This window comes from Pipra filicauda, unplaced genomic scaffold (genome assembly GCF_003945595.2).
Source record: "Pipra filicauda isolate LSUMZ 115617 unplaced genomic scaffold, ASM394559v2 scaffold302_size1215360_pilon, whole genome shotgun sequence".
In the NCBI taxonomy this organism is placed as follows: domain Eukaryota; kingdom Metazoa; phylum Chordata; class Aves; order Passeriformes; family Pipridae; genus Pipra; species Pipra filicauda.
The window spans coordinates 280,654-308,290 of NW_024104424.1; the positions used below are offsets into that span (position 1 = coordinate 280,654).

The window sequence follows — 27,637 nt, forward strand, 5'->3', positions numbered from 1 at the left end:
GACAGAGATCAAACTGTGACCTTTTTGCAGACAGTCACAATCCATTTCTACCATCTTACATTACACCTTTATATATGGACTACCACATGTTCTTCATCCACTTGGTTGGCAAAATAAGTGATCATGCATAAATCTATCAAAAAGGAATACCTTTTTACTTCTATTTTTTTAAAGAGACTACTTTTCCATTACTGAGTAAAAACTTTACAGAGTAATTTTTTTCAGTGTTGTTTTAATATAAAAATTTAAATCACTTACTCTGGTCTAACTGTTCCAACAGGAAATCTTGTGGCACTGCAGGTATTTTCAGCCCTACTTTATTATCTAATCATAAGTTCAGGACTTTTTTTTAAATAAAACCATTTCTGTGGCCACTTACCATCAGCAAAACATCCCTACCACCAAACCAGAAGTAAAGCATCTCCACTAGACCAAAAGACACTAAGAGAATCATTACAGTGAGAAGCTTTGTTAAAAAAAAAGATTTATTTTGAAAGTTAGACACAACCTTAAAATTGTACAAAGACAACAAGCACTCAAATTACACAAAGAGTTAAGTAGCAGTGAGTACAATGTGAATGCAACAACAGTGAGTCTTGCCTCTCTTTATATGTAAATATAAGAGATTATCCTTGCCAAACTTCCAGCTTTTTTTTGTTCTCTTTTCTTTTTCCTGAAAACCAGCTCATTATGCTGCAAAACCAGGGAGCATTTCACTGTTCAGTTCAGAACTGCTAAAAGGGGCTCTGGCTAAAAATAGCCCTTATATCATGAAAATATCCCATACTTTGCAGAACAAGTTTTGAAAAACAGATTTCCCTTTCATTATGCTGGATGTTTCACCTCCCCTAAGGACCTGCCAAATCAGAGGCTTCAAAATGATTAAAAATTTGGAAGCTTGCTCATGTTTTTTCATTTTCATTATTTTACTCTTTGAAAGTGTTGTTTCAAGGAAAGCATTTCAGAGTAATTTTAGCTGTGAGTTGACTAAACTGATTGAAGTACATGGTCAGAGAAGAAAATATTTCTTCTTTTTATTTTTTTTTTTAATATTACATTTAGAGTTCAAATATATTAATAAAACCACCTGACAAAAAGTATCCCTTATAGCTTGTCCCTACCTATGTAAAGTGAAAAGCAGACATTGCTACCATCTTACCTTTACTTCTGAAGGTACTTTTCTTTGCAGGAAATACATAGAAAAATAATAATGCAGTGTTCTTGCACGGAGACTAAAAACTTAATCACAGCCTCTGAGCTAGAATTTAGTGATTAGTTAGTTTAGATATACCAGAACACTTCTGCTGTAAATCTTCCCTCAGATCTACAATTAGAAGGTTATTATAAATTAAATTTTATCCAACTCTAGCCACACTGGCAAAAATTATGGTCTAAATTTGAGTGTTTGCAGGACTCTGTTCCACAACTGAGTGGAACCACTCACACTTATTTTCTCTAAAAGTAGAACGGTCTTGATGATTTGGGTCATGTCCATGATTATAAACTTATTTATTCATTCTTCTTTCTAGGTTACCTGCAAGTGCTTTATTTTTCATTGTTTCACTCCATTATTAATCTTTGTTGCAATAGATCAGCATCTGGATTTTCAAAAAGTTTGTAAAATGCTGCAGCTCCTTTTTAAATGAAAGTATCCCCTTACTAAGACACCAATGTCCTACAAACTGCTGTGTGGAATTAAGTTCATTCCACTGAAGATTCTGATGACCAGCTTGTGGTTCCAAACTGTCAGGAGTTGGTCGCCCATGGCTCTGCTGATCATGTTCCTCACCAGGCTTGTACTGCATAAAAGTAAATTGGTACTAGAAGAATTAATGAAAATACTTATAGAATTGCTCTGATTCTGTAAATCTCTCTATAGAGATTGCTCTGTAAGTAGAATAAGCTTTTGAGAAAGTAAATATTCTAATATTCCTTTGCCTTACTGAGAATGACTGGTTCTCTTTTTTAAACCAAAACTCTTGATGTTGCCAACTTCTTTATTTTTGTGTAAAACTGTAAAAGTAACTTGATTTATTTTTTTTAAGCTGTGCAAGACCCTATTTAATGTCACCATTAAGCTCTTCAAAATTCCTGTCAGTTTGTCAGTCAAGAAAAAAACATACAACATTGAATCTTATACAAAATTGTTATGGGGTGCAGCCTGAAAAATCCCACATTAGTAAAAACTGAGCTAACTGGCCCAAAATCACACCTTTTAATCATCCTCTTTTCTCCAGATGCTTTTGTTTAATGGAAGCCTGTTTTCTCAACAGTTCACTGTCTTCCATTGGCTTCCATTGATAAGGTTTAAAAAAAAAAAGATTAAAGTGAGAATGTTGTTTCACCGTAGTGAGACAGCAGCTGTGAAAGAACACTTTCAATTATCGTCAGGACAGAAAAGGCTTGGCTTAAGAAGATTTACAGAAGAGTTTTAGCCCAAGGCAGCTCATGATTTCAAGCTAAACCCAAGCTTGTGCAAAAGCAAATGATATTTTGGAAGGCATATTTTGCTAGTTAGGATTAAAGAATTGCTACTGGTATTTCTGTCTGGAGCTCTGGACCTACATCCAACCCAGCTGAGGGGATGGATGTGACTGAGTGCAGTCCCAGAGGTGCAGCAGTGGGCTGAGCACCCCTGGCCTGGTGCTCATGGATGGGCAGCCTCCTGCTTTTGGTTTTGTCCAGAGAGTTTCTTAGCAGGACATGTAACACAAGTGCATTTCTTTAGAAGCTAAGTGCACAAAAAACCAGTCATTGCTAAGTATGTAAGTCTCCCTCAGCCCAGCAAAAAAGACTGCTTTAGGAACAGCTTGGGAAATAATTGCAGAAGCAAAATAATCAGGTTGTTTTGTCTCTTTTTAGCAATTACTGAGTATTGCTGGAAATATCTGGAATAAAAGAAATACTATGAAATTCTGCTGGCTCCACCCAAGGGAGTTAAAGCATGTTTACTCCGCTGTATCCACTGAGTGGGAGGATTTCTGTGCTACCAGAAACTGCTTGGCACCTCTCTGAACCCAGACCATCTCCAGGAAATCTAGAGCAGGCAGAGGTCAGTTGTACTCCAGCACTCTGCACAATGCTCTCTCATTTCTTACAGAGCACTTGCATCCAGTGGGTTAGTTGGCTCAACCAGAGTTTGGAGAGGGTAACATGACTGAAATTCTTCCTTTTCCCATTTTAGTTCTGCCAGTCCAACAGATGTGGCCATAGCACAGAGCAAGAAATACAGCCCGGGTCTGTAATTCCAGTATAGCTTCCAAGTATAAACACTTCCCTACTTGTGCTTACAGGTACTGACCAGTCTTTGCAGTGCTGATTTTAATCGCTTTACCGCCCTCGACTGAAAGGCCGATGACAAGGCTGGAGATGTTGAGGACCATCAGGGGAAGATGGAAGAGTCTCTTCTCCTGTGCACAATGAAAAAACCTTCTCAACTTCACAGTTTAGCGCCTCCCCCAGCCCCAATTTAGATTTTGCATCCTTAGTCCTGCCAGTAGGAAAAAGGTGTTAACCCTCTCCCCTAAGAACTTGTCCAGCACAAGGTTCATTTGCTAGCAGCTGCACTGCAAACCACACTCAGTTATTGGTTCATCTACTCAGCTTTCAAGGATTGGCACTGAAGCTGAAGGGGCAACAACTGAGACAACGGAACAGTGATTTTAGAAATGCTGAAACAGCGATTTCAGAAATGCAGACATGGTGAACCTGCACAACTCCCAGCCTTGTGAGAACTGTGGAGCTCAGAGGTCAACACAAGAGACTGGCTAGTCAAGCTAATGGATACATCCACAGTTGCACCAAACAGAGTAAGAGAGTATTCTAGAAGAAAAAAGGTTTCCTGTTTTAAAAGGTAAACCAAACTGGAGTAGAAAGTTGCAACAGTCTTCCCCCAACAGAGCAGTTACATTTTAATTAACCATTCTATAGCTTCTTGCAGTTCAAACGTGCAGCACCACTTCTTGGTCACTCAGGGACAGGATACCAGACAAAGCAATCCACTGACATCATTAACAATCCCTACCACACCATCTTCCACAGATATTTGGATGCACTGTTTAGGTCCTCCATCCAAGTGCCTTTTTCTCAGCATCAGTTACAGCTGGACTGGGCAGAGATCAGATGTACACCAGGAATGTTCCCTACATTCATCAGGAGTTCTGAAGTCCACAGCAGGGTCAGCAACAATCTGTGGCACACCACTAAGTCCAGGAATAGATTGTCATTTCTACAAGAATACAAAATAGCTTGTAAAATCAATATGTAACACTGTATATATGCATGAATATAAAAATAAACCACACCATCAATATGTAAAACTTCACAACAATGATGAAAACAGTTTCCTTCTCAGCGGTCTTCGGTGTTGATGAGCTGGTTCTCGTTGTCATACCCATCAGGCAGATAAGCCTTCCGGAGCTGGTCTGACTTGGGTATGGAGCTGCCGTTCTTAACGTGGCGGGACAGGAAGGCTCTCACAGAGGGATGATCAGCCTTCTCCAGGGGGATGTTGGCTTCCAGGCACATTTTCACAAAGTCCTGGATGACACTGGATTTCTCTGTCTGGGCAGTGCTGTTGCACTGCAGGGAGGCAGTGAGAGTCCTCTGCTTCTTCCTGACGTTCTGCTCCTCGAACTCCGCCTTTCTCTTGGTGTGTGTTTTGGACTTGAGGTGGTCGTTGATGGCAGATTTTCGGACGTGGTTCAGGACCACGTTGCAGGAAGTGCAGAAGAGTTTCCCTCCATCCTCGTGGAGCTCATTCCCAAACTCAGTCACACGGTCCTGAGGGGTCACGTACAGGGCAGTCTTGGAGCGGTTACGGGACGGGGCGGATTTCACTCCAAACCGCTCCATTGCTGCCTCCAACAAGGCACAGCTGGAAAAAACCAAACTGTGGTCAAAGTGTGCTGAGGATTTCAACCAAACGCTCCTGGATAGAGTCTATTCAACACCCAATACAGCATTTATTGGCATCTATAAGATAATTAATTCCATGGAAGATACACATGTGAAATTGTTACTGAAAGGAAGGCTCTTCATTTAAAAATCTAAAGAAATTGGAGAATGAAGTTCCTTATGGGTCAGAGGAAAAGACTTTCGGTTTCTACAACTACAAAGCTCAGAACTGAGAATCCTCAGAACTCGGAACCCTCAAACTCACAGCCCTCCTAACTCACAGCCCTCAGAACTCTCAGAACCCTCCAAACCAAATCTGTTCATCACTTAAAGTCAAATAGAAAGGCTTTCTGCTTTTCTTGAAGACTCTTTTTTATACTTTACACTTCAGGACAAAGGATGCTTTCTTCTTAGTATTTCCAACATATTTGACGGTTTTCATTAAGTTCAGTCAGTAGTTTTCTGTTTATTTCCTGAAAGTATTTATTCTGTTAGCAGTTTAGTAAAAAATTCATTTATTTATCAGAAATTTAGTTGTCCAAATGGCAGGCAAAAAGACAATTACTGTCACTTACAAAAGCCCCTTTTCCCCCCAAACAAAAAAAAAGAAACCAAACCCAAACTAAACAAAACCAAACATGAGCTTTGTCAGCACTTGTTTGGAAACAGCCCTTGCTTTTACTCCAGCTCAAACCACAACTATTAGAGTGAACCTTAACTTGGAGCCTAAAGCTCCAAGGGGCAGCCTAATGGGAACAGAAAATTGCATATATTTCAATGTAAAATAAGAAACTGTGTTTTCAAACATAACAACTTCTCTGAGGGAGGTCACTGATAGCTAAGAGAGTTGGACACTTTTAACATCACTCTAAATTACACTTTATGTTGTCAAAGCAGGCAATGACCTACTCAAGTGCACCAAAAATCAAACAAGACCTGTATGTCTTGGAGTAGCTGTGTAAATCTCAGCTAAGATAATTTAAGTCCTTTCAAAAATAAAATCAAGTAATAGCTCTGTTCAGGTTTAAAGTTTTCTGACCAAAATAAATGGTCATCACACTAACTACCCATTTCCTTAAAAAAAAAAAAAAGGCAACAAGTGTTAGAATCTTCAAAGTATTTTCCAAAATATATATGTGTCTCTCTATATATATTAATTTTTTTTTTAAGAAATACAATAAATTGCCTGGCCATTTACCTATAGGCATGATGTACTTTCTCTGCACTTGTTTTGTTACAGTTTGCTGTTGCAAGGTTTTTAAAAAAGACAGAATTCAGTTTCTGCTGCATTTTTGCTTGTCCTGGAACTGAAGGAATAGATACTTCAGTCTTCAAAATTGTCTTTTAAAAAAAAACAAAACCATTGCTACATGGAAAAGATTACGATCTTCTGAAGTAAAAGAGACAAAGACCTTGGTATCAGCCACTCTCCTAATTATTTTTTTTGCTCTGTTTGCTACTTCCCTGAACTGTAAGCCTTGACTAGTACAGCACCATGCTACACAATAAATAATTCAGTCTTTAAAATTATCTCTTTTTAAACCCTTGTTACATGAAGAGATTACAACCTTCAAAAAAAAAAAAGGGGGGCAAAGATCTTGGTAATAACAACTCTCCTAGTTAATTTTTTTTGCTGTGTTTGCTACTTTCTATGACTGTAAGTCTTGACTTGTACAGCTCTATAAAGACACACTACAGACACACTACAAAGATAAACAACCTTTTTCCAGCATCAATGTAACTTTGTTGGTTTTTTTTCTAAATCATGCCCACGAGTTTCCTAAGCAACAATTTTGTGAAATCAAGCAAAAAACGGGCCTTGACCCGACAAACTTGTTGCTTTGGCTTCTGAAACGACGGCAGAAATCCCCCACCAAACCAGGTGTTTGCACTTCATCAATACCCGCAGGGATCCCGCGAGCGGTGACACACAGGATTCTGGGTGGGTCTGTTTTTCCTGGAGCCGGAACTGGACGCGTTCATCCCTCAGGGATCGCTCCCCGGGGTCACACCCGCCCCTCCCTCTCCGCCCCGGGCTCCGCGGAGGGCCCGGCCCGGCGCTCCCCGAGCCGCGCAGGTGCGGCCGAATGTTGGCCGGGGATGCCCCGCAGCCCGTTTCGCAGAGCCTGGTGCCCCCCCCCCGCCGTGCCGGGCCCCGTTACCCTCCGTCCCCGCCGCCCCCGGCGCCGCCGCCGCCGCCGATCCCGCCGAGGCCCCGCCGGGCCGGGCCCGCCGCTCCACCACCCACACGCACGGCCCCGCCCACGGCGCCTCGAGCCACGCTCTGATTGGCTCTGCGCGCTGATGGGCGGCGCTTTCGCCCAATGAGAAGCGGGCGGGCGGGCACGATGGAGGCGGGGCGGGGCGCTGTGGCAGGGGTGAGGCGCGACTGACGGGTCTCTCAGCCAATGGACGGAGTGAGGCTGAGAGCTTCATGCCAATCGCGGAGGGAAGGCGGGGCCGCGCGTTGTGGCCCGCGCTGACGGACAGCTGAGTTAACCAATGAGAGGGCAGAGGGGCGGCCTTTCCGGCGGGGCGGGGCGGGGCCGGCGCGCTCGGTACGCGCGGGGCGGCGGGGCCGCCATGGCGGAAGACGAGAGTGACCAGGAGTCCGAGCGCCTCAGCGAGGAGCTGGAGGCGCTGGCGGCCCCCGGGCTGCCCCCAGGGCTGCCCGCGCTCCTCCGCAGCCAGTACTATTGCCGACGCTTCTGCCAGGTCAGCGCCCGGCAGCCGGGAGGGCGGGGGGGGGACGCGGCCGGGCCTGCGCGGGTGAAGGGGCGGCCGGGGTGATGGCGAGGCCTGAGGAGGGGCGGGGAGGCTCCCGGGAAGAGGGAAGGGCAGGGAAGGGGAGGGAAAGCGGCTCCGGGAGCGGGGCAGGGAGAGGCGGGGGCGGCTGCCGGGACACGTGTGGGGCTGCGGGCAAAACCGCCCCGGGAGGGCCTCGGGAACGGCCCCCGTACCTGAATTAAACCAGGCAATTTTATTACTATTTTTATTGTTATTATTTTTATTTTTTCCCGTTTGAAAGCAGCGTTTTCTCGGTACGGGCCCCGGAATTCCTGTACTCCTTGCAACCCCCAAAGTAACGAGCAACAACAGGTTGCTTTTCCCTTAGTTGTTCCACCAACACCTGCTAATGGAACGTTGGTTAGCCTGGGTCAATATAATAGGGATTATTTTAGGTGGAATGTAATAGGGATTATTTTATATAAGCTATAATGGAGGTTGTTTTACATGAAATAAAATAGAGGTTATTTTATGTAGGATATAATACGGGTTATTTTATATGGAATGTATTAGAGGGTATTGTATATAGAATTGCTTCAATCTATTACCTTTTTGGCTGCCACGATTGTTTTCTGCAATTTAAATGAATATGTTTCTATGTCGTTGTTATGTTTCTGTTTTATAACGTTCAGTGAAACATCTGTTTGAAGTATCTTTTACTGAGGTATGTGCTTAATGATCTTGGGTGGTTTAGTAAGCTCGGGTGCTGCTCCCTAAGTCCACAGGTTGCTTTTTGAGGTTGCTGTTCCTTTTATTAAATTTTCTTCTCTCCAGTGATCTCTGAGAACTTGGACGTTTGAGGGAAAATTGTGGAGCCAGTGAAAGGAGAAGCAAATGTTTGTGGAAGTGTGGTGTGAACTGCACTTGAGAGGAAGCACAGCCATGTTTGTTTACGTTGGCTGGTTGGAAAGACATTTAATTCTGCTGGACACTCAGACTTTTATCTTAAATTTTTCTGTCTGTGCTTAATGTGTGTTCCTTAAGGAGGAAGTGCAGGCAGGCAGGGTAATACCTTCACATCCTAATACCAATCCCATCTCCCAGAAGAAACTAGGAATTAGTAGGGAATAGCAGAGGACAAGACCAGGGGGAAGAATTTTCTTGTAAAATAGTTTTATCCCAGTTATTACTGGTAGAGTACCTAAAACATTTGACCTTGACTTCTCCTGCAGTTTCTTTCCTGTAGAAATGAGGCCAAACCCTCTCCCCTACTTTGGTTTTGCTTTGAGTTGATGAACTCTCCACGTGGGCAGCCAATGCTCTGAGCATGGAAAGGCTCTGCTTCTCTTCTCTTCAAGATTTCTTTTTAACAATCCACAGCTTAAATGATCCTGATGAAAGTCGGTTAAATGAATGTATTAACACTTTGTCTGCAGGGATTGTTTTTGTTTGCTTGGTTTAAATTTGGCCTGGTGTGATCAGCAGTCATGTGCTTGCTCAGTATAATCTGAGTTTTGCTTAAGCATGTTTTTAGTGATGGATTTTTCTGCTGCTTTAGCTACATAAATGCAAGATCTTAAGGGGTGTGTTGCTGGGAAAAGCTGTGTGACATTTGTGGTTTGACAACAAATGAAGTTGTTGTCAAAGAGAACAACTTACCCTCATGAGATTGACAGTGTGGAATTATTTTGGCCCATATACCCCTGTACATAGAGAGGGCTGACAGAACCCTCAGCCTATTTAATGAGGAAAGAAGCATATTCATATTATTTTTCTTCAGAAAATATCATGACGTTTAGGTCATCTCTTTCTCATAACTTTTGTTGGGGGGAAAAAAAAACATCTCCCTTAAACACTGCGTTGCTTTATTAGATTTAAATTAATTTCTCCCCTCCTCAGATGTCTTTTTAATGCAGTTTTTCCTTTAGATATAGTTTTATCAGAGCCTGATGCTTTGTACTTGTGTATCCAGATCTGAAGGACACATTTGGCTGTTGTGCAGATTTCCACCTCATTCCTCTCTGCACCGATAACAGAGTTTTGCTTGTCTTAATAGTCATTTGGCACTTCCAAATGTCCCAGTTTGCCTCCTTTTTTTGTCAGAATGCAGTTGTAGAAATAGTTGCTTAGTGATGGGTTTGAACCACCCAAAAGGATAATTTTTATTTTTAGAGTACCATCCCATTAAATCATATGGGCCATTAAATCATAGTGAAGTTTTTTGGAGTATTGCAGCTCAACTTCTTTCAGATAAATTAAATAACAATAAAAGAAGAAGGCAGGATTATCAGAGCATTTTGCATAAATATACAATGTAATGATACAGGATCAATTGGAATGTGGCATCTCTAAAGCCATGTGTAGTTTGGGGATTTATGTGTTGTAGGTGTTCATGGTCACACAGAGCCATCCCAGCCTGAATCTTTCAAAGCAAAATGGAATAAAATGTTTTCTTAGGTTGTTCTTTGGGATTGATGACATGCAGAAAGAAAAAGAAAATCAACATTTCTGTGGCTGGAGCTGAAAAGAGACACTTGGAAGATGAGTCAAGTGCCCACTTTATGCATCTCACCAGCTGTTTCTGGTACTTTCTAAAATGTGCTGATGAGACGTTTCTTATTTGAGGAGTTCCAAACCCACTTGGAAAAAAGAACAAGGTCCCTGTAACTACTTTGTAAGTTTAATTTGAAAGGTTGTACCTGAAGAAACCCCCTCAGCCTAAACATTTGGAAGAGCTCCATGAATGTCAGCTTCTGTTATGTGCAGATTTTAAATTCTTCCATGAGATTTCTCAGGAACCAGAGCCATTGAGAGATTTCCTGCATGTCTAAATACAAATGGTGAAAATAGCATAGATGGTGACTTCTTAGTCTGAGGGTTGAGGGGGGTACTTTTGTAATTAGAAGCATGAGTTTCCAAATTTACTTGATTTGAAAACAAACCTTATTAGTGTGCTGGAAAATGGATGTAGTTTCCTTCATTGCACTTGGAGTGGGTACAGTTGTATCAACCAGCTTGATAAATATTCAGGATATTTTCTCATAACATTAAATCCTATCAAAATATTCCAAGTTGCTCCCAGCATTTCTGTAGTTGTCCACATGGCTGCAGAACTGTATTGGATGTTATTTTATGACTGAAATAAATGCAAGGTGAGTTCATCTAAAGTAACAAAGTGATGCCATGAGGAATAAACACTTACTGTGGCATCAGTTTACAGCCTTCCTGAAATAAAGATTACCCAATTTGCTTCCATTAATTGGTGGCATCTTGAGTCACTGCTGAAAAAAATAATTCCTGGGCTTATAAACTCAAAAGCTAAGGAGTAAAATTTAGTAACACACTAGAGAAGATGGTGTTTCCTGGGTTTATTTTAGCAGACAAAATTGCAGGGGTGTGTGACTCAACTGGTGTCTGTCTTTGTGGTGATGGAGGTAGAAAAATATACAACTTGGAATGTTTGTTCTCCTGGTTTGAGGGTTAATACATTTCCACACTTTTTGTTTTGTGTTTTCAAATAGTTTAAATACAAATATAAATTATTTTCACATACTTCAAAATTGAAAGTATTTGTCTCTTGCTTTGGACTTCAAGTCAATAACGGTTGTTTTTATATTTTATTTAAAAAAACCCCAACAAATCGAAACATCTCCAAACAAAACCACCCCAAACATGTAGGTTACAACAGACTTTTATTTTATTACATTTTGGACTCTTAGGATCCATATTTGATCTGCATACATCATTTTAAAGCTTAGCTACAAAAATCTTGCTCACATGAGTAGTAGTGGAAAATGATTTCTTCAGTATCTCTGAAGCTTTTTTTCTCTGAGAAGGCAGAATCTGTAATTTAAAACCATCTATTTTATGTATTTTATATTTCTTGTGCCTGCTATCCTTTTAGTTTTACCCTGAGAAATTATCTCCCTGCTTTACAAGTGGGATTAAGGAGTTAGTATTTAAAAAAGAAACATTATACAAATAGATTGTAGACATTTCTTGGTCTTTGCAACATTTTTCTCCTTCTACTTCTTTGGAATTTCCCCACTGAACACTTTCAAACTTCTTGATGTTGCTACTTCTCCAAGTTTTGACACCTTTTCTTAAAGTGTATGAAAATGAGCTTGGAAAAAATATATCAGGGTTGTAACTGATAAAGGAGTTGCAGGTTTTTATACCTAAAAAGAAGGATCTGGGTTGCATGATGGTTCTGTCTGTCTGTAGCCTTGCTTTTTCAAGTTAGAGAAGGCACACTTAGTTCAGACAAGGGAAAGAAATAATTGTACTTCTTAACTGAAACACATCATAAATTGTGTTTTACTAATTAGTAGTGATGTGGATATAAACAGTTGTGTGTGTTCACAAAGTTGTCAGTCCTTACTTTCATATTTCAATTCCTTCAATTAGTTGACGTTCATTTGGGGGGGTGGGTGCTAATTAAAAGATGGGGAGGAATATTTCTAGTTTTAATATAAGTGTCTTTCAGTCATAAATCCTCCACAAAAACATTTACTCCAGTGCTGCAGTCAGCCCAAACTGCTCTTCTCGAATCAGTACATAGTGTTTGCTGTTGTACAAGTGGCAGAGTGTAACTGTATGTGCCTTTTTAAATACCTAAATGTGCTGGGCACTTGAAACCCAGTCTGAGGGATTGTTCTTGGCTCAAGCAGGCTGAGGAAATGGTTGAGATTTCAGTGATTAAGGGTGGGGGGAAGCATTTTAGCTTTAAGGTAGAGCTTTGGCAGCAACTTGTCTCATAGGATGTGTCATGCTGTTGCTGGGTGATGTATTTTCTTTTGCCAGAAATGTGATTATGTTTGGTTACTCCTTATGTAATATTCACATGTGAATTGCAGTAAAAGTTCACATTTTTAGGTGAATGTGAACAGCCATTACTTACTTTCTTTCTACATAAAACCATTTTAAACTTTTATATGTTAAATAATGTTTTATGTTACCCTGAAATCTTCAGGCCTTTTCTACTCTCTATTTGGATAATGAAATCCTTATTTGTAAGGACACAGTTTGTTTGTATGCAAACAGAACAAAACATTCGTTATCCACTGAACAGGTTAAAAAGATAGTAAAAAAATAAAGTGATTATTTCTTGAGGTGTTTCCAAGTGTAGAGTAAATGTAGTTCTAGTCAAGTTCTCTTCTAGAACGGAGCTTCAGTGTCTGAGTTGCTCTGGTATTTCTGCTGACCAGGTGTTGCTTTTAATTATGGTTTTTAATTTTCAGGAAACTTTATTTTTAACCATGCCCCTTTTTTTTGCTTGGCAATTTAAATCCTTTTTGGTTCCTTCTGTCTGTGACAGCCACACTAGATGTTTATTGTAACAAATGACCACGCATGTTTATTATAACGAATGACAGCCACTACATTTGCCAACAAACTTTCTTTGTCTGAAAACTATAAGCAGAAATACAGAACTGTTGTGGTTTTAATCCTGTGGTGACTTCCTTTACTGTTTAATTTCACAAGAAATTATGAGGTAATTTTGAAATCCTGATAATGACAAGCCTTTATAATTGGTGGGATTTGTAGTTTCTGGTTTTGTTGTGGGTAGGAACAGGAAAGGCTGTGGCAACTTCGGACCTAGCACTGCATAAAATGTTTGTATCTTGGGTGTATTTGCAAATCAAGTTGTTTGCAGTGCTATTTCTCTTTGGAATATAGTTCAATAACTTTGTATGAGCATATTTAGTCACTTAAAATATATGTATATTTAATCGGTTAAGAAATAATATTCTGGGAAGTTATTTTTTCGTCAGTTCAGGTCTTTAATTACTCCCTTGTTATTTTTGGAGTGAGCTGCCTTAGCTTTGTATTTAGTAACTTCTGATAAGTCTGGTCTTGATTTTCTACTTAGTAGGTCACATCTGACTCATGGATTTTGCTCTGAGTTATTCAAGCATGTTAAAAAAAGGGGAAATATATTGGTGTGGGAAAAAAGTGGAGCTGAGCGGGGGGGGGGTGTCAGAAAGTTTGGTGTCAGAAAACCTCCCTTTCAGTACCTTTGTCTGCACTGAATGAGAAAGGGAAACAAAAAGCCCAAAAAACAAAATTAAAAATTGCACCCTAAGAGTTCTTGAAGGGGATTGTTGCAGAAAGTCCTGTAAAAATGTTGCCACCCTTCTGGTTTTATACAGTGTTAACTGGATAAGGACCAGGCCACTTTAGTTTGACAAATGTTATGTGCTTCTTGTTTCGGTGACTTCACTATGTTGAAACTAGTCTGTTAGAAATGTGCTGATAAACATAAACTTGATATAAAACATTTAGGACTCAAGCAGCACAATCTCTCTGATTTTCTGAAGTGCTGTGATGATACTTCACCACATGAGGGTGAACATATACATGTCCCTTCAACTTGTTTGCCTTGAGAAATTGCAAAGTTGGGGTTTTTTTTGTTGTTTTGGGGGCTCTTTTTTGGTATAAACCTTTAGCTGTGTTCTCCTTTACAGTTCTGTTTCAAAGCATGGTATGTTGAGTATTTTGGACAAAAAAAGGAGTTGATTTCTGTTACAGAAAAAGTTACTCCATGAGATGACTTAAAACCAGACATTGAAGTATATATAGAATCTAAACCAAATGTGCATTATTCCCCACTCACCCTTCCATATAAAATGTGTGTAGTTTGAAATTTATTTTGTACTTAGTTTAGCTTTTTCTCCACCCACCTCCAACCCTCCCATCTTTTACTGGTGATTGTTGCAAGTCTGCTCAGAACTGACTGATGTTTTGTTTTCCTGGGACTGAGGAATGTTTCACATTATGAAGAAAGTTTGCTGTTCCTATTCTTCCTGACCAGTTTGGGGCGCACCTTTTCAAGACTACAATGGCTATCTATTCTCATCAACTTGATGATTAATTTATATGCTGCATTACTTTTGAATGCTGATTGTTTGCACTGGCCCTACACTGACATTAGGACCAAAATACTGTCAAAATTTCATATATGCCAAACTAAAGAATGAGATAAGAAAATACAGTAGGTTTCCCCTCTTTAACTATTTTCAGGGTGGCTAATTTACTGTAGTTAGTAACTTTTTTTACATCTTTTGCAGCTCCTGCAACCTCTTTAAATTCACTATAGGAAGAAGCTCCACAGCTTAATTACACACTATGTGAAGAACCACCTCCTGTTCTTTGTTTTGATCCTGCTTACTGACCTTTTTTGGTGTCTCCCCTGCACCTGTCTGTTCTTCACAATCCAAAGTGTCCTAGTTGGCTGCATTGATCCATATGTGACATTTATTTTGGCTACTTAGCATTTTTTGCTTTCCTTTAAAGCTTTTTTTAAGGCCTTCTCTATGTTTCTTGAGGCAGGAATGGGTAGGTAGCAAACCAGCATGTGATTTTTCTTTTTATGCTTTGTTTTATATCGCCCTTCTAAGATTTAATTTGCTTTCTTGGCCATTGTGATGAACACTGAGGTGATTTTTCATTAAAACATCTACCATAATAAGACAGCCTTGCTTTTGGGTGGTAATTGTCAGTTTGAAGGCCATTTTATTGGTTTTGTTCCCTAAGTACCACTGTTGTCTATGCTGAGTTCAGTCACTCACTGTCATAAATCCTCTTTACAGTTAACACTTTAGGCTACCAAGAAAATAAACTAATATTGTTACAACATGTTTTTTATTGCTTGAAATCATGTATAAGTGTGTCTTTGCTGTGCCTCTCAGGTCACAGCACTGTGAAGCACCACGGTGGGAACTTTTATTTCTGCCTTTGTTTGACCCTTTGCACCACTAAGGGATGTTTATTCTTTCTGTCTACTTTGTTTCTTCCAAGGCTTTTTTGGTTTTCTATACAAAGAGCTTTGTTAAAACTATTTCAGAGAACTCTTAATAGATGTGTGAGATAGTATTATCTGATAAAATGGCTGGTCTTCTGAAGAGGAAGACTATTTATCTACAAGTCTGCTAATTCTCCTTCAGTTGACCTAGATTTTTGCTGCATTAAGATAACAGATTTTCAAACAGAAATTATTAAAATAAATGGAAATAATGGTGGAAAAGTCAGAATCTACCTACAAAATATGAGTCCCTCTCAGCTGCTGCTGGTGAGGAGAAAATGTTACTGGTCCTGTGTCAGCAAAGGGACACTGGCTGTTCATGTTGCACAGCCTTAAAGTTAGTGACTAATCCTTCACAGAACTGGTGGGTGCCTTTACACACATTTATTTTATTGCTGTACTTCCTGCTGAACTTGGGGCTGTGTGTTTTAGACATGGACTGGGCCTTTCAGAGGCCTTCAGGGTAGGGTTACCTGTGTAGGAATATCAGGTGGTGCTGGGTTATTGAGCCAGTACCAGAAATTTGCTTTTACTAATAAAAACAAGATTGATTCGATAACCAGGGACTTTTCTCATTAAAAAATCTATTTTCCTCTTCATGTATCTCTATAAATAGTGATGCAGTTCTGTAACTGTAGATGAGGGCATAAGTAGCCTTAGTTCCACCATATGGAAAAAAAAAGCCAAACTTACTCATTTGATCAGATAAGGAAGGGTGACTGGTGTGTTTGTGCTGAACTAAAGGCCAGAAGAGTGCAGGCTACTCTTCCCCTCTTGGAAAATTTTTAGACTAGAATGTCTGGATGTTGGTATAAACTCTCTAATTTGTATCCCCTCACAACTCAAAAACTTGTGTTTAAATGCAGAGTGTAATATCTACTGTGGTGCAGCATGAGAAGGAAATATTTCCTGCCTGAAAAGAATAGTTTTAGGTCCCTTGTGGTGTGCCTTTTATGATGTAGGTCATAAAGTGTCTATTTTATTTTTTTTTTTTTGTTTAATAACAGAAGTAGAATTTGTAAGCAAAAAACCTGAACGTTTTCTGAGTGAGAAGGAGGGGAGATAAAGGAGGTACAGTATTAAGTACTAATGACTAAGGAGAATGTCTTCCACTGTAATATTTCTTTCCATGTTTTGGTCCTTAGGTTGTTGAGGACTATGCTGGGAGGTGGCAGGTTCCTTTGCCTCAGCTCCAGGTGCTCCAAACAGCTCTGTGTTGTTTCACCTCTGCCTGTGTGTCCTTCCCAGCAGAATGTGAGCACGTCCAGTATGTGTTGAGTAGCCTGGCTTTGTAAGTACATCATTTGTTACTGTTTTCTTCACAATACAGGTCATAACAGCAACAGGGTCTCATGTCCTCAGAGCTTTCAAGAGACTGCTTTTACCAGGAGATGTATCCTCAGTTGCATGCAGCTACAAAACCTGGAATTTAGTTGTCATTTTGTGTCCTTGTTGAATATTCAGATTAGCTGTTACAGTGTTTTGTAGTAATTTATCTCAAGTTTTTACTCTTCTACCTCCAGTGATGTAATGAGCCAAGTATTTCTTAAGATAATTTTCTTTAAGAAATAAGTCAATGATTTTTAAATCGATTTTTATGTTTGAGTCATCAAAATGCTTATGGGAATTACTTGTTTTACAGTTAACTGGCCCACAGTCACATTCAGCTTAAAGACCTGGAGAATGTCATGCCATAAATCTTGCTCTAGCTCCAATTTTCTTGATGCATTGGTGATTTTTCCCACACGAAGACTGAAAGTGTCAGGGTAATGACAAGTAAATAAGTCAAAGTCCCATTTGTCTCTTGTTCTAAAACCCTGCTTTTCAGGGTTCAAGACCTGAATAGAAGAAGAAAAGTAAATGTTCAAGTGAATTAGATATACTTAAGCTGAGATGTACTTGATCTTCTCTCAGCAGATGGAGACAGAAGCCTAAGCACTGAATTTATTGCAAGTTGGGTTTGAGTAAATCAGGTTTATTTGTCCAGCTGGTTAAACTGCTTCCTTACTGAGCAGTGCTTTCAAATCCAGCTCAGTCTCTCAGCTCAGAATTTTCTGTGGAAATGTATTGTTCCCCCATCTGATCATCACAAGTGAGTGAAGCTCCCCTGGTCTTCCTCTCTTAGTTTCCTTGGTCAGGACTGGTTGTGTAATATTTACTGTTTTGTGTGTGTGAAACTATTTGACATAGTTAAGGAATCACAAGACCACAGTTTTCAAACCTGGAACGCTCAGGTATCTGAGGATGACTGAGCAGTTACATCAAAACATGGTGACTTCTGTTGCTGGTTTTTTATCCCCCAGTTTCTAGGGGAAAAAACCTCAAAGTTCAGACCGTGCTTCTCTACTTCTAAATATGAAAGCTTGGGAGGTAAAGAGGTGGAAATTCAGGTATTTGTTGTGTGTGGGTTGGACACTCCCTGATAATTGAGAAGTGAATTGGTAGCTGAGTTCCTGCCACCCTGGTTTGTCTTGGTCTTTGAGCTCGGTTTACTCACTGAGTAAATTCCATTCCAGAATGTCAGATCATTTTTTCTCCTTACTCTGCCTGATTGGCATTTTTTTGCATGGGATGTGATATAAAGGGATCCCAGGGCTCAGTAGCTGCAGTTACCTGGGAAACCTTGCTGGAATATCTTTTGAAAATTGTGTGTATATTAAGTCTTAGTTCTTGGAGAGCAAAAAATCTGCCTGACTGTATTTTCATACTTGAGTAAGATTTCCTTGGTAACCAGACAATAAACTCTTAACAGTAACAACTGTTTTATTTCCTATATTTAATAGCCTTGCTATTCATATCGAATGGGGGAGCATCTGTATTGTCATTAATCCCAGGGGTTTTCCTACTGGTGCCAGTGGTCTTGGGCAATCTTCTGGTGCCAGTAATACCAAAGTAGTGATGTGATAAATCTAGATATAGATATAAATGTGGATGTGCAATGCTGCAGGTTTTAAGATAACTTGGACCAACTTGGAATTGCCTGAATTTTAACTGAATGGAAACTGGTAATGAGGAAAAAGAAGTATTTTGATGGCTTCCTTTATTATTCTGAAAAGAGTGTGATAAGCAGGTGCACTGATAGAGAAGAAAATTACAGTTTACACTTGCTCACTATTGATTTACAGATTTTTTTCTCAAAGTCCTGTTCTTATTAAATCAGTCAAAGCAGATTTAAACACAAGCACACATCACTTGCTATAACTAGTTTTGTCTTATTATTTAAGTTCTGGTTTGGCTGCTTTCCAGATCCTGACATGACTCATGTCTGACCTTTCCTGAGAGTCAAATGTGCTGCAAAATTTTGTTTAACATGAAATGAGATAATGTTTTTTTCAGAACAAAGGACTTATTTAGATAGTGGTTGTTTTTTCATTCCATATATGAGTTGAGATTTGAGGACCTAACCTGAGGAAAAATTCTGTCACTGAACATAATGAATTTGTAACTTCATTTTTCTAGGTCTGTTTTTGGCATAGCTTATCCCTGGTTAGGAAAAAAATTACTACAGCATAATCTAAAGGAAAGCAAATTTTATGATCCTTTGCCATTATTACTATAGAAAACTTAATTTTGTCTGTGTGAATATTTTAATGCACAGTATTTCTGAAAATATTATTCAGAGGAAAAATGAACTTTTTTTGAATTTGCTTTATTAAAACCATAACATTTTGTTTTGTACTTTGGGTGTTACCTTCAAATATTTTGAAGTTTGACTTGAAATTAGGGGATAACTGCAGTGAATTTACTTGTTCTGCAAAGGGTTCCTTGTCCAGCTGTTCATGAAAACCTGCCTTTTGTTTCAAGAGCAGTTGCAACGAAAGACTAATAGGTCAGGAAAGAAATTGCACTGGCAAGATCTTGACTTAAAAACCTGTTAACAGGATTGTTTGTCTTAATCACTATATTTAAAAGAAATAAAATGCTAGACCGGTATTTTAAGATGATGGAAAACATGGAGGCCACAAGTCAGTGTAAATATAGATTGAAAGGATCAGCTCTGCTTGCTCCTGTGTCTGCCACTTGTTGCTGCACATGCACCTGATTTGTCTTAAATCTTGTTTTCTTCCTCAAAATTGCTGCACATCTGACAAATTCTTTGGCTCTTGAGAAGGTTCACTGTTGTATGGAGGATACAAGACCTCTTGAGGGAGAAGATCAGGCAGGTGCTGTGAGTCTTAATGCCATGAACTTGTGAAAAAAGTGCAGTAGGAGGGATTTTAAGTTGACTTTTCAATATAATCTCTATTATTGCCAATTTGGTCTTGTTAGCTTATTTAGAGCTGTATTTGAGTGACTCCAGCATGGGCACAGGGTCTAGAATTGTGATTTTAAGTGCTGTGAAAATTAATAGACTTGTAGTAGTTTCATTTTTTTGAATGAATGTTTTTAGCTTGACTTGTCACTACTTCTGTTTTTTAGGAGTTTTTTTGAATTGCTGCTGTTCTTTGGAAAGGATGAGTTCTATGAAGATCCTTTGAAAGATATTTTAGGTTCAATCCAGGTAGTGTTGCCTGCTTTCATATAAACCTTGTAATGTTATTTTAGGTGATGTAAAGACAGTTTTTGTGGATATATAACCTGGAGGAAATACACCATTGAAGGGAAAACAATTTATTCTTTCATTTATCATCAATATTGCTCTATGAATCTACTCGGAGTAAGCAAAATGTACTTCTCTTTGTAGTACCAATCTTGTTAGTCATATTTTGTGCATTTCCTACATAGAAGAAGGAAGCTTTGCTTATTTGTGTCTATTTAGAGCTTAATGTCATCTAGTGTCATGACATGAAACCTCCTGTTTCCCCACTGTGGTTTTAAACAGTAAATTTGAAGTCGAAGCTCTGCCTCAGTGAAATCCTCAGGTCAGCACAAATTACATATGCAGCTGTTCTATTCTTGCATAGATTGGGACAAAGTTTTGTTTGACTCTATAGAACTGCATAAGTGATCTTGGGTTAAAAATATGCCCTTTTTTTGCCAGATAAGTGTGGGCTTTGCTTTTGGTATTTTATGTTACCTGATTTTGAGGGTTGAGTTCACTGCATGGGACCGCAGGCACATGTACCACCATGAGAGGAAACTTTGTAGGGAAAGAAGGGATGAAAAACAAGGTTGTATCTTCTGTTAATGCTGATCATGGAACTGCAGTTTGAAAAACAGCTATTCCTCAGTTATTTTTATGGTGATACCTGTCTGTTACTGCTTCTACAAATTAATGTATCAACACTGCTTACCTTTAATTATCAAACCAGCAGCCATTACTTGCTTGATTACAATTAGTGGAAGAATGTGGGCAAGCAGTGGCTTAGTCTCTCACAAAAGGATAGTGGGACAGTTTGGCAGTCCTACAATAAGTACTTGTCAAAAGCAGTCTCTGAATAAGAAAGACTTCAGCAAAAAATGTGATGTGTACTTTTGTATTACAGTTCTCAATTGCCTTTTTACTTTTAAACAATGAATGTATTAAAATATATCTTTGCACAGTTTTCTAAATAAAGAATTTCTGCCTTAGTTGTGTCATCAAACTGGTAGTGAAAAACATTATTTTGGTTACTTAACCAGTGCTTACCATCAAACCTACTCTTTTGAATATAAAAGAAAAAATTGGTTTGAAAATAAAAGAACTTGCAGCAGGAAAGCATATGTGAAGAAGGTAATTGTATGTGCATGGAAACCATTCTTCAGCTGCATTTTTTATTTCAAAATTAGATAACTTTCTCATGATTAAAATTTTCTGTCCATTAATGTTAATATTGGCACTTTACCAGCAAATAACAAGATGTGGGGATGAGAGGGAACTTGACATGTGAAAATCACGGGTGGCTAAAGCATTTCCTAATATTATAGGCAAACATAGTTTCTTATACGTGGAGATCTGGAGAAAAATGGTTGCTTGAGGGCTGGTGACTCATGTGGCTTAATTAATTTTTCCCTCCTGGAATTCAGACACCATCACTGGATCACAAATCCAGCACCGACACGTCTAAATCTGTCAGTAAAAGACTTTGTAGCTCCAGTTGCTGACTGAGGAAATACTCAAACATGTGTGGGTTTCTTGTTTTGTATCTTTTGGATAACCTAACTGGTTTTAGACATCTTTTTCTTCTCCCTAATTGCTTTTCTTTTTGCACGTAGGAATGTCAGAACCTGCTAAACAAATACAGGAATATGAACCTGGAACTAGTGACTCGAATCATTCGAGATGGTGGACCATGGGAGGATCCAGTATTACAAGCAATTCTGAAAGCAAAGCCTGTGTCACAGGAATTAGGTACTTCATTTACCACAGTAATTTTCTAGAGCACTGAAAGATGTGTTAAATTATGCTTTTTTTAAACTATTAGTCAGGTATTGTCAGCTGGCATTGCACACAGTTTATTTTTCTGTAGTAAAACATGCTGGTCCCTCTTTTATTCGAAAGAAAGCTAAATTTCTTTGCTACTGGTTTAAGACTTATTTTATAGTGTAGAGATCAGATTGTTCAGACACAGGTGGTTCATAAAATTCATGTCATGGATTTACCAAATCTAGATGTGCAACCCCTGACAGAGCATTGGAGACTGACCTGACTTCACTTAGGCTACTGGAGAGGATCTGATGTGTATTTATGTCTCATAAATACCCGTCAGACTCATTTAATTTTTCTTTTAAATTGTAAATACTTGGGCTTGTGGCTTTTCTGGGTTCTGTTTACAGCAATGCCCATGATTACATGTGGCAGCTGTTCTCTGTTTGTGTGTGTGTAATTCCTAGAGCTGAGAGTAGGAGAAAGATGGAAACAAAATCACCGGAATGGTAATGAAAGTTCATAAGAGGAAAAATATCCAATCTACAGTGAAGTCTTTACTAATATCTTAACATTTACCAGCAGTGCTCACAGAGGATCTCTTAAAAGTTGTTTCTGTTTGATAGTGATGGAAAATGCTAGTTTTTCTCTAGTTGCTGTGGTGTAGTGCATGATACAAACTCATTCCTGTGTTTATGACAGTGTGCTCATTCTGTAGAGAGAGGAAGAGGATTAAAGTTGAGCCTGCCTCCTTAACCAGAAAAAGTATTTTGATAGCAAATTAACATGATTAAAGGGGTAGTTGTTCTGTTGTTTTGTCTCTGCTGTGAAGTGCTTGAGCAACATATTTGCCCATTATTTTTATAATATATCTGGTTTAGTTCTAGTCAAATATGTACAGAAACAAAGTGAAAACAAGTATTAACCTTGTTTTGTTCTGCATTGCACGGTTTTGGTGATTATGATGTGAGGTTAGGTCTCAATCTCTGTCTCTCCAGCAAAGAATTAGTTTATCCTTTGCTATAATGATTCTCTTGGTCATCAGGAAACCTCTCTGGTAACAGTTTGAGGCTGTTTACTTAGTTTTAACCTGGCAGAGTAGGAATGAGACTGCCTGTTGTCACCAGATGATCACTTTGTTTCCTTTTGTTTCAGGCTGCATCTCCTTCCCCTCTGCCGAGATTTTCTCTGCTTTTTATCTTCTGATATCCCCACACACCCTTGACATCTCATCTGTGATGACAAATGTTTTCTGTTAGATAATGACATTTTGGAAGCTCGTTCTTTCTTGTCTCACTTCCTCTAAAACCTGATTCTTGTCAAGTCTTACAGAAAGCAGACATTCTGTACTACTTTACAGGCTAGCATTATTTGGTGTATATTTTGTACATTTGGCCATGTAGTTCCCACAGGGATCGTTATTTCTAATGGGGAAAGCTGCCTATTGCTGAATCACCAACCATTACTTGCAAAAGTCAGTTTGTGTGAACTACATAATCCTGTCTTGGATTCATTAACTGTCTGGAGCAGCTTAGGCCAAGACTAACCTCTCTGTGTCTGTCTTTACATGACTTGTAGCATACTTTGAGATGTTACATTCTATTTTGAGATGGCTGGAAAGAAAGGCAGTTATTGAGTTTAAAGAAAAATTGTAGGGTTGAAACACTGGAGCAATAAACTTGTGATAGATTAGGAAGAATAAGGTGGTCTAATGTGAGGATCTAGAAAAGATCACTAGAGAGGTGCACCCACTTAATTACTTTCTAAGGGGGTTGTTGACATCTTTACTTGGCTCTAGGGACTTTTCTGTATAATCACTTTTTCTTGCAGTGAATGACCTCACTTAGTCACTGGCTTTCCTTTGAGTCCTCTTGTTTACTGAGTTTGTACCCAGAAGTGCAAATGGATAGTGGGAATTAGATTTTTTTTTTCCTTTAACAAATATAATCTGAAACCTAACACCTTGAATAATATTCCTTTTTTAGCGTGTTACACCATTAGCTTCCATAAAAATAAAGATGCTAGAGAAATCCTGTTTCTAATAGAGATCTAAAGTATGTCTTCTAGGGATTTCTGAATTTCCAGTTACTTAAATGTTAAATATTTTTAGTATCTCAATTGAGATCATTTCACTCATATATTAGCTTTAAGATTATCTTTTAGGTCTGAAAAACAGAATTCCAGAAATCAGGGGCTAGGATTAAAAGGTATTTAAATATAAATGGTGCCCAGTAGCACTTTTAGAGGAAAATATTCCACTTCGGCAAGAAAAATCAAGGCATTCAAAGCTGCTTAAGGCAACAGCATGTGGATTGTAGTTAACCTTTTTCTCATCACTTTGAGGTCTTACATTTTAATGGGTAATGAGAATCCTGAGTTGTTTTAAATATTTGTGATTATAGTTTGGAAGTGATATCAGTCCTATACTTTTGACAGTCACCCAGATTCCAGTGCTGAGAAAGGAGGGAATTTTTTTAAAAATGTTCACATCTTCTGTATAGTGTAAATCTTACTAATCCTTTACAGCATCTTGTGTTAATCTGTTAGAAACAAAATACTGAACTAGATTACTGGTGTAAGAAAAATAACAATTTGTTTCCAGGCAGGAGGACAGATTTATGGTATTTAACTTAATATTTGATCGATTCTTTAGCAGAGCCTTAATTTTTTTATATTATTTGTTGACATTGCACTATTAAAAACAACATAAAAATAATTGTTGGTTGGACTTCATATTCTAATTGCCTTTAAATCTTTCTTTTCTGTACAGTTAACAAATATTTAAGCTCTGAAAATCCACTGTTCTTTGAACTGCGTGCCAGATACCTTATTGCCTGTGAACGCATCCCTGAGGCAATGGCTCTTATCAAATCTTGCATAAATCATCCAGATATCAGTAAAGATCTGTATTTCCATCAAGCTCTTTTCACCTGTCTTTATATGTCACCATTAGAAGATCAGCTATTCCAGGAGGTATTGTTTGTCAGTATACATTGTTTTCATGAAGTGGGACTTTATACTTGCTGGGTACAAGTTGTCAAGAGGAGCGTGTGGAACTCTGCTTTTGTAGAACCAAATGTCATAAAATCAGGCTTACCTTAGTGCTGGCTTAAGCTTGGAGGTGGTAAATGTTAAGTGCCTGCAGATCTTGTTGACCTAAATGCAATTTTTTTGGTTCAAGTGTGCTTGTGGATATATTCCCTAAATAACTTAAATCATTAATATTTTGTGACTTCAGTGTATTGACTATTTTACTATAGACTATTATTTTAGTAAAAGCACTTGAGCCTAATTGATGCCAGTCCAGTGTTCTGTACATTATATAGTTTTGGTAGGCTTGAAATTTTTTAATGATGTCCTTTTGTGTAAAATGACACTTTAGCTGAATGTGGCCCTGCTTTTTCCAGTGGTAGCACTAGATAACAGTGCTTTTCTTAACCTTGTTTTAAGAACAAGCTCCCATCATGCAAAGAAGTGCTTTTGTGTAGTATTTTAATTTTTCAGACAATTATTCTGATGGTCACTACTGTAAGAAATATGAAGGAGCTCTAGATACCTCCAAAATCCTAATTTACAGACCTACACAAAAGCTGTTCCAAAGCCGTCCTATGTTAATAGCAATTCCTGAAGTTTTCAGTAACTTTAGTATAGCAAGGTCTGGTAGGTTTTTATTTCATGTCAGCCAACTGATCTAAATTGATTTTATTTTAATTGTATAGCACTTGTTGAGGACTGATTGCAAGAGTGGAATTGAGATCATCTGCAACACTGAAAAAGAAGGGAAGACTACCTTAGCCTTACAGCTTTGTGAATCCTTCCTAGTCCCACAGCTCCAAAATGGGGACATGTATTGTATATGGTAAATACTTTATTTCTGGTGAAGCAGCTTAGCAGGAAATAAATGCTTGTTGCCAAAATGAAACTCACCTAACTTTTAAGATGTAGCTCAAGTTTAAAGTACCAGTTAAAAAATGTTCTAACACAATTTTTAAACATTCCTCATGCATCTGTTGTGCCTGTTTGCCTTTTTACACAGGGTCATGTGCAGTGGTAGTACATAGTACATAACATTTACTAACTGCTTCAAGTTAAGAGAAGAGTGAGCCTTTACATACCTGAGGCTATAAATACCTAAAAATTTATTATAAGCATTTATGATTAGCAATGTGTAACAATATGCAGTCTGTAGACTCTTAGCAATGAAGATATTTTGCTCTGTAGCTGTAGTATGTGTCTAAATGTGTCTATAAAGAGAATATGTCATTCTGAAATGTGCTATTAATTGTGGAAACTTCTACATCATAAGCAGAACCATTACATAAATGATGGTCCTTTATAAAACATTTAAGTAAGAATGTCTTCATACACATTGAATCATCTTGATACTTGGATGTTTTTAGGGGTAAAAAGTGTTTTCTAGAGAGTTGTTAACAAACTTCATCATTCTGAGGACTGAAAGTAAGGAAGATAATTCTTCTGTTTAGCCTTTGTAATTTGTGTACCTGAAGGAACATCTGCATTCCTTGATATAAAGTATGCTTTATTTGTTTGTTTGATGATGTAGTTAAAGGAAAACAGCTTAGCAAGGATTTGATCTTCTTCTTCCATCAATTGGAAGAAATTATTCATCTGCATAACTAATTTTCACATGGAGTTTAGAATCTCTAGGATTTCTGTGTTCCCAGATTTCAGGGAATTGAAAAGGATTTTTTGTCTTGAAGTAACGAAGGTCAGACATGATAATGTTTGGTTTGTTACTAAATTTATTCCTTAACTACTGGATGAGTAATTGTTCAATCAAAACCTTTGGGATTATGGTTGACATACATTTATAGTACAACGTGTTGGCAGTAGCTGGTGGTGTTTTGCATTCAGTCTGTCCAGAAAAAGGTGGTCATGGCTGTCCTCACTGGACAGAAGTTCAGCCAAAAAGGTACATAGTTTGTGTGAGCCCCGTGGCCACTTTAGAATGGAATCCCTATTTGCTGATTCCTGCCCAAATGCTGCCTCTCCTGGCTTCTTATTTTTTAGGGAATTGACAGATATAACCTACATGTATTAATTACATGGCTAGTGCTTTCTGTTTCAGGGATTCAGTGTTTTTAAAAAATGCATTTTTAATACTGTAATTAAACCACCTTCTTATATCTTATGCTATATGTTAGCCTTGCTCTTACCAATCTGATTTTGCATCATCCATTTTTGAAATTGCTGTTCCAAACAAGATGTATCTCCTTATGTTCTGTCAAAGATGAAATTCCAGAAGAGACTCAAGTACTTTTGGATACCTGTTTTAGAAGGAAACGATCTCAGTCTTTTAATCTGCTCTTCAGAATTGAGAACTTGGGAATCTTTGGAAGAGTTCAGAGCAGTTACATCTGTGCAGCTCAAACAGCTGTTTCATTCTTTACAGATGCTGAGCCTTAACAATTGTGTTCCCAACAAGAGAATTCTGTATAATGCTTAATAGATCATATGAAGGCTGCATGTACTACATCATCATGTGATGACTACACTGTAATTCAAATTTTTGAAGAAGTAAGAGCCAGGTTAATTTAGCTTTGAGAGCGTATTTTTCCCTAGAGGAGATTTTAATGTCTTCAGCACAGCATAAATCATCTCACCTTGTCTGGAATTGAGGGTAAAAGTTAAGTAGCAAAGTTAAGACAGCAAAATAAATTAGAAAGTTGTAATTAGCAGATATTTGCTACCTGTATGAAGTCTTCAAGGTGAAACCGTCAACTGCCATCTCAGAGGAAGAGGAATTTTAAGCAGCTCTGTTGCACAACTCTTACTGTCATTGATGTTAAGGATAAATTCTAGATTTAGATGAACTGAATTGTTTGTGGGAAATCAAAGCCCACTTACAAATTAATCACAAGGCAAGCTGTGTTTGGTCTTACTAGACGTACTTTCATACGAGG

General features: G+C 38.5%; 2 protein-coding genes across 2 annotated transcripts in view; one reads left to right on the top strand and one right to left on the bottom strand.

Moving 5' to 3' along the window:
- Window positions 1-467: 467 nt before the first annotated feature.
- Window positions 468-7,091, bottom strand: CGGBP1 (CGG triplet repeat binding protein 1). The gene is made up of 2 exons (XM_027722703.2): window positions 7,059-7,091; window positions 468-4,876 (listed from the first exon to the last, which is right to left on the bottom strand). Exon 2 carries the CDS (start codon window positions 4,852-4,854, stop codon window positions 4,351-4,353), a length of 504 nt encoding a protein of 167 aa, XP_027578504.1. The 5' UTR covers window positions 4,855-4,876; window positions 7,059-7,091; the 3' UTR covers window positions 468-4,350.
- Window positions 7,092-7,479: 388 nt separating this feature from the next.
- The window catches only part of ZNF654 (zinc finger protein 654), a 28,788-nt gene continuing 8,630 nt past the window's right edge, over window positions 7,480-27,637 (top strand). Inside the window, exons 1-6 of the mRNA XM_027722715.2 lie at window positions 7,480-7,611; window positions 16,573-16,718; window positions 19,847-19,928; window positions 21,563-21,698; window positions 24,484-24,686; window positions 25,433-25,572. Of these exons, the coding sequence (XP_027578516.2) occupies window positions 7,480-7,611; window positions 16,573-16,718; window positions 19,847-19,928; window positions 21,563-21,698; window positions 24,484-24,686; window positions 25,433-25,572 (839 nt within the window). The remainder of the gene's footprint in view (window positions 7,612-16,572; window positions 16,719-19,846; window positions 19,929-21,562; window positions 21,699-24,483; window positions 24,687-25,432; window positions 25,573-27,637) is intronic.